This window comes from Aethina tumida, chromosome 1 (genome assembly GCF_024364675.1).
Source record: "Aethina tumida isolate Nest 87 chromosome 1, icAetTumi1.1, whole genome shotgun sequence".
In the NCBI taxonomy this organism is placed as follows: domain Eukaryota; kingdom Metazoa; phylum Arthropoda; class Insecta; order Coleoptera; family Nitidulidae; genus Aethina; species Aethina tumida.
This window is the reverse complement of record NC_065435.1, coordinates 69,909,499-69,917,037: the sequence shown is the minus strand read 5'-3', so window position 1 is coordinate 69,917,037 and position 7,539 is coordinate 69,909,499. Positions and strand designations below refer to the sequence as shown.

Genomic DNA, 7,539 nt, shown 5'->3' with positions numbered 1-7,539 from the left:
TCGTAAAAAATTATACACAAAAAATTCGTTTTAAGTATGTTTTTATTCATGTTTTGTTAACATTTTACCGCACAGGATCATTTCTAACGGTCTCTACAATCTCCTTGGGCCCATCCTACTTGTTGATAACAGAATTCAGAACAACAGTTTCCCTCACTACCATCAGCTTGGCATGGTTTACCATTAGGAATACATGCTAAAACTGGTTCATAGCAAAGAATCAAGGCGGAAATGATGACAAACAAGATTGTTAGCTGCTTCATTGTAAATCTAAATCATTATATATTATATTAATTTATAAAAAATTTCGTAAATACATACCATACTTGATACTAGTACTTACCTTCTAGCAGGTTCTGCTTTTGGTTATACATGAATGTGCAACCCTTTATATAGGAAAATTTGTTGTACGTTTTTATGTGAAATATTTGAAAAGAATTATCAGGATTACTGAGAAAACAAAAGTGTTTCTTAATAATAAACAATACAATGTTTTGCTGGAAATAATACAGCGTAATTTAAATAAGTTTTATATAGAAATGTGTCTCATTCTTTTTGATAAAATTTAGAGGTACTGCTTTTATTTCCTTAAATAAATATATATATATATATATATAATATATATATATATATATATATATATATATATTTATTTCCTTAAATAAATATATATATATAATATATATATATATATAATATATATATATATATAATATATATATATATATATATATATATATAATATATATATATATATATATATATATATATATATATATATATATATAAGTATAGTATAGTAAAGTATATATATATATTTAAGGAAATAAAAGCAGTACCTCTAAATTTATATATATATTTAGAGGTACTGCTTTTATTTCCTTAAATATATATATATATATACTTTTACATTACATGCTACTTTCATATCTTTGATTTTGCGCTATAACTATTCTCTCTCAGTTTTTTTAAATTTAAAGTATAAACTTCAAAAATGTGTATATAATTTTAAGACAATATTCCGAAAATTTACTGATAAGTCATTTAATTTCATCGGAATTTCCGTCTCTTAGTCCCTTGTTAATACTTTGCAATAGGTAACGTATTAGGGTTTATTTCTTCTATATGTTTTAGCATATCGAATACCTAAATCGACTGCATCCTTTTTCTGTTCTAAGTGTGTTTAGTAATTACATTTCGTAAAAAAAATATGGTGGATATATAAACTTTACTGAAAGTACTTTTCAAGGGTCAGGTTTCCAAAAAGCAAAATAAAAACAGTGATTCACTACTAACGCACTGTACATGTGATTGTCGACGACGAGCCGTATTTAATGCTAAAGATATCAAAATAATATTTTTAGTCAAACTTTGAACAAATAAATATTCTTTTCGACTCGATAATTCAGCATAAAAATGAACATGATAATTATTTACCGTAATTTTAAATATATACTAATGAATTAAATAAATATTTAATCGGGAGGGCACGATATTATTTATGCCAGAATGCTACCCTGGCAAAATTTGTGTATGCAGTAGGTATTAATACGAGCCAACTCTTTCATACTGATCAGTAACAAACATAGTATCCATCAGTTAGTTGTATTATAAGATAACGTAACTAAATTTGTTTACATTACTCCGTACCTAGTTTGTATATAGATTGCAGAATCAAATACAATTCGATTTTTTATCAAATCACTCGTTTTGGGAAAATCCATGCGACTCTAGTGAGAGAATTATTTTAAGATCTGTAATGGTATGGGGCGGGCGGTATAACTTCAAACCGACATAGTCACGTCTTGGCGAACGGTTCCCTAACGGCCAGACGATACACTGACGATAATCTGCAACCTATCGTGTTACCTTTTATGAATCAGTATGGGCCAAATTTTACTGTAAAACAAGATAGTGCAAGACCACACACAGCCAGAGTCGTTCGAAATTTCTTTGCAGAGCATAATTTAGGCCAGCTTATGTAGTGACCAGTGAATAGTCCCGATATGAATCCGATAGAACATCTTTGAGACATGGGCAAATATGGTACCCGCAAATAACCTTCAAGAATTAGCTGAGCAGCTTCAGAGATAATAAAACAATGTACATTAAGACTTGATCCGCCGATTGATGCCATCAGTGCCTCAATGTTGTGTACTTCGAAGTATTAAATATAGGAATATCTTTAATTTTTATAATATTTTTTTTTTAATATTAGCGCATATTTTCATTTTTGTTATGCCCTTCTTTACTATGATTAAATTCTGTAAAATGTATTATTTACTTGTTTTTATACGGGTATTAACTATAAATGATAAAAATTTAATTTCGATATATTTATTAAAGTTACACTTTTTGAAGTGATTATTGATTGATTTGATGATTGTATCCAAGTATCCATGGATGACAAAATAAGTACTACATGAAAAATTAATTGAATTTTAAAATTACCGTAATAATGTTTACTTTGAAAAATAATCATATTTTAACTACTACTTGTATCGATTCAATTAATCTCTGTTAATCATCAAATAATGAAATCTCTAAAGAGGTCTAAAAGTAAATTTTATTTTTTATTTAAAGCGAAAAACGTATGTCTGTAGCGTCTAATTACTAAATTGACTTCTTGATCAATATATTAACATTTTATGTATCATAAAATACAGGTATTTAGTTTCAGATTTATCAAAATAATCTTGATATTCTTTAAATAATTTTAGTTTTGGGCTTACCTTATAAGATGGCGCCACTAAAATCCTAGTGGTAGAAGGTTACTACCATAAAGTACCGTAATTTTTTAGTTCTTGATGTATAAAATAAACTGCAACACGAAAGTAAAATAAATAAAGATCATTTCACAATATCCTATAGACATATATATGTTTTTATTATTATTATTATTATTATATGTGCGAAATATCCAATTAGTTCACATAATCTCACAAAGAGGACACTACATCTATCATAAAATTACCGTTTCTGCCATATTCGTATTTGATATATTCATTTTGGGTGTAAGCGAAGATTTATAAAAAACATTTTTACTGCCTGTATTTTATTATAGAACAGTAACAAAATGGTAAGTAACTAAACATATTATTGTGATTAGATATGGTCAAGCATTTTAAAAATGTTTTATTGAATTTCTAATATGTTTTTAGAATCGATCAACAGGTATGAAAGTAGGATTCGCGATGGCCGGCGTAAGTCCTATATAACAATTGTAATTCTTTTATAAAATCACATATGTATGTATTTATATTTTTTTAGTTGAGGATTTTTGTGGGTATGTCAACACCAGTTGCTTTGGCTTCAGTTGTTGTAGGTGGAATAATTATAATAACAATTGTATACATTATATCCAAAAAAAGAATAAGAATTGAAAATACATGTGTACAATCTTCTGATACTATGTATCGTATCATCAAATACAGCTTAAATTAATTCCCAACAAAACATCAAATATTAAGATAAGTTTAGTTGAGGGTTAGTTTTAAAGTACTTTCAAAGATTAAATATATAGTTTTTCCGTATACAGATTTTTTCTCAGCATACTCTACTACACCTTTGTTGTTGAATTAGTAAACCCTTATCTTTTTACAACGCGAGATTTTTTATCATCTCTACATTAGTTCGCATCACAATTTGTAGATAAGTATGAATGATGTAAATACATATTCACTTTTCTTGAATTTAATTCAATCTTATTAGCAATTTTAAGAATTAATTTACAGTAAATCTGTGACAAAATTTAAATTGAGAGAAGTTATTTTATTTCATGTTTCATTCGAATTGTCTAAATTGATGCCGTCGCTTATGGTACTGGTTTGAGTTAACAGAGCACATTCAACTTCATATTTGCCAATAATTAATTATAATAATTTATATTAAATATATAAATATAATATTCAGATTTTTCTATCTAATATCAAGATTTATAAAATATTACTATACTTTTTAAAATATGCATGAAAAAGTTGTAAATTAATTAGTAAACAGATATTTGTAATTAAATAAACTGTTACTCACACAAAACTAATATTTCAAGGTGTTTGCACAAGTTATCTTCCGTTTCTTGCTCTTTACACTTGTCATTTTGTATCATTTCATAACGAATTCATCTGTTAAAAGTGTAAAGAGATTATGTCGTGTATGCATATTATTTTGAATGGCCCCCGTATAATTTAGTGTACAATGTTACCTGACAGAGGTCTCTGACTATCACTTAATTTTTGTTATTATTAGTAAAAAAACAGCATAATGTCACCCCACGATGGATCCACCTTGTTGTGGTCCTGGGGCTCAGTGCCGCTCCACAAGCCAGTGGTAGTGGGGAGCTAACGGGTCCAACACCCGCAAGTCCAATCCATCCCCCAGGAAGATCTTCGGATCTTCCACAGATTGGACTTGTTCTTCTCGAACCAGTTGACAGTGGGCTGGCGTCTACGTCAGCTTTAGTCTTCTGGTTCAGCTCATCCGCATACGTTTACACGCATGCGTTTTCCATCTGGGTTGAGATCTTTTGGATCGGTCCCCGGAGGGAGGTTTTCTGTCTTCCCTCCCCTCAGCAAAAAAAAAAAAAAAAACCGCTGTCGAATTCTGGGGACACAAAATTGATGCTCGAGGCATACATAAGTCAGATAAGCATATCGAAGCAATTCGCGACGCTCCCAAACCTTCTACATTCGGGGAACTTGAATTATTCATTGGAAAAGCAACCTACTACAGTGATTTCATTCCAGATTTGGCAACGTTAGCACGTCCGCTCCGAGACATTCTGCTCGCCGAGACTTTCAAGTGGACAACAGAAGCCGACTGCGTGTACAGAGAACTCAAGAACATTCTCATTTCACCACAAGTTCTAATTCCATATGATCCCAAGCTTAAGTTAATTCTCGCCACGGATGCTAGCAAAACAGGACTAGGAGCAGTTCTTTCGCATCGCTTAAGCAACGGTCATGAACAACGATATCCTCAGATTGACAAAGAAGCACTAGCCATCGTTTGGGCTGTACAAAAGTTCTTCCTATATCTCTATGCACGTCGCTTCACACTCATCACAGATCACAAGCCATTGACGCAAATCTTACATCCAAAAAAGTCACTTCCAGTGCTGTGTATCAGTCGAATGGCAAATTACGTTGACTTTCTCGTTCATTTCAATTACGATGTGGAGTTCAAGACGACGAAGGCCAATGCGAATGCAGACTACTGTTCTCGAGCACCATTACCAACAACCTCAGATGCTATCGACAGAATTTCTGGAGAAAGAGGAAAGGAGATAGAGAAAATTGACGAATTCGACCAATTCATTCTGTGTCAAATTAATCAGCTTCCAATCCGTGCGGAACACATAGCTAGAGAATCAAGAAAGGATACTCATCTTGGAAAAATCACACAAACCTTAGAAGCTGGTCAAAGTCTTGTTCGTGCTGGATATAAACCACCAGAGCTCAACTACAGCTTGACCAACAACTGTCTTGTTTTCGAGCACAGAGTTGTTGTACCATCTTCACTAGAACAATCAATTCTCAGTATCTAGGATCTACATAGTGCACATATTGGCGTCGTCAAGATGAAAGGTTTGGCACGTTCTTTTGTGTATTGGCCAGGTATCGACGCCGACATCGAACGAATCGCTAAATCATGCCCAGAGTGCGCTAAACACGCGCACGTTCCACCAAAATTCAATCAGCATCATTGAGAGTATCCGAAAGATCCATGGGAACGCATTCACATAGATTATGCAGGGCCAGTTGAAGGTACAATGTTTTTAGTCGTCGTTGATGCTTACAGCAAATGGATCGAAGTAAAAACAACGAACCTTACAACTAGCACATCTACAATCAAAACTCTGGATGAATTATTTTCTAGTTACGGATCTCCAATCACCGTAGTCTCAGATAACGCCATGCAGTTCACGTCCGTCGAGTTCAAAACATTCCTCCAGTCAAGCGGCGTTAAATACCACAAGCTATCAGCCCCATATCACCCAGCGACTAATGGACAAGCCGAACGTTGTGTTCAGACTGTAAAAGATGCACTTCATAAAATGCAGTCCAGACGAAGTTCACTACATCAAAATTTAAACGAGTTTCTCAGGCAGTATCGAAAAGCAGCGCATTCAACAACAGGTCTTCCCGCACAACTTTTCTTAGAGCGCAACATACGTACACGTCTAGATCTCGTACGACCTGATACAACTCAAACAAAAATCACCGAAAAACTTCAAGCAGAATTCAATCACATATATCGTTCATTCAAGCCATCACAATGGACAAATGGATTCCAGACACAATCATTACACGCCTAGGAGATTTACACTACGAAATTGATCACTTTGGAAAATCGTTCAAGCGACACGTCGATCAGATCAGAGGGACAATACCGAAACTGGGAGATCGTCCTTCTGATTCTCTTGAATTTCCACTTACAGGAACTCAAAGTACTCCTGTGTCTACACCACGTCGAGTGCACTTCTACGAGTATCAGGCAGCATCTGCGAATACACCAAGTGCTCCAGCAAACGGACAACATGAAGAGAGCACGGCGCCAGCAGTGCCCAGACCACCAAGAGCTTCCACTCCTCAAGAGCAAAAACAGTCGCCAGCACCAGTCACCGAAAGAGCAACCCAGGCAATGCGACGATCTACACGGATTCGCAAACCCAGACGATTATTCACACCAAGTTGGATTTGCCACCAAGTTTCCAAAGGGGGGAGGAATGTCGTGTATGCATATTATTTTGAATGGCCCGCGTCTAATTTAGTGTACAATGTTACCTGACAGAGGTCTCTGACTATCACTTAATTTTAGTTATTATTAGTAAAAAAACAGCATAATGTCACTTTTGTACGAATGGTGTCCTATTATATTGTTTTGTGCCATAACAAAGAAATTTAATTACGTTAATAAACATTAAGTTAGAAAACCGATATTTTCATTCATACACAACAGATTATAATTTTCTTCAACGTACATATTTTTTTATTTATCAACTAATTTATTTTCTTTTTGACAAATATGGGTGATGTAAGTAAATATATCTAACACATTTATTCGTGTTTTTTTAGTCAATTTTTCTATATATGTTATATATCAATAACGATAATCGCAATGTAATTATGTACAAATTTTGGTGGAAAAAGCGTATTAAAATAATAGATCATATCAAAAGTATCCGCGATTTTTTGGTACTATTGGTATTAATGTCATTGTCTCAATCGATTAAAAGAATAAAAAGGTGACAGTTACCAGTTGTTATGTTGATTTGGAAATGATGCTTTTTTGTATAAAAAAACGATACAAAAACATGAAGAAGTGACTTGGTCGATTCCGTTCCGGAAATTTTTATGTCAATGTCGCTCTGGTCGGCGAGGCACTGAAAAAATCGATGCAATTTTACAACCGATGAAGCAAGACCGGTACGCAAGATGTCGGAAAATAACAGATTCACTAAGCATGATAGTTTGTACTTATTTGAAAAGAGCAGGCTACAGAAAGAAGCTTGTCTATGTTGGGTGTCTCATGAATTAGCGC

The 7,539-nt window shown here is 33.3% G+C and overlaps 1 protein-coding gene and 2 long non-coding RNA genes across 3 annotated transcripts; 2 read left to right on the top strand and 1 right to left on the bottom strand.

Moving 5' to 3' along the window:
* Positions 1-24: 24 nt before the first annotated feature.
* On the bottom strand, positions 25-517 carry LOC126264582 (uncharacterized). Its single transcript, XR_007547261.1, has 2 exons — positions 344-517; positions 25-270 (listed from the first exon to the last, which is right to left on the bottom strand). It is a non-coding gene; the product is annotated as an uncharacterized LOC126264582 (long non-coding RNA).
* A 2,475-nt stretch (positions 518-2,992) lies between these two features.
* On the top strand, positions 2,993-3,463 carry LOC126264248 (uncharacterized). Its single transcript, XR_007547006.1, has 3 exons — positions 2,993-3,079; positions 3,162-3,203; positions 3,271-3,463. It is a non-coding gene; the product is annotated as an uncharacterized LOC126264248 (long non-coding RNA).
* Positions 3,464-5,767: 2,304 nt separating this feature from the next.
* LOC126266547 (uncharacterized protein K02A2.6-like) lies at positions 5,768-6,786 on the top strand. Its single transcript, XM_049970746.1, has 2 exons — positions 5,768-6,170; positions 6,266-6,786. The coding sequence occupies exons 1-2, from the start codon at positions 5,768-5,770 to the stop codon at positions 6,784-6,786; spliced, it is 924 nt and encodes a 307-aa protein (XP_049826703.1).
* Positions 6,787-7,539: the final 753 nt, after the last annotated feature.

Bases quoted from the DNA above. Each gene is read 5' to 3' on its own strand.
- LOC126266547 (XM_049970746.1), top strand. From the start codon at position 5,768: ATGTTTTTAGTCGTCGTTGATGCTTACAGCAAATGGATCGAAGTAAAA. The intron at 6,171-6,265 runs GTACACGTCTAG...CGTTCATTCAAG, and splicing joins TTTCTTAGAGCGCAACATAC to CCATCACAATGGACAAATGG.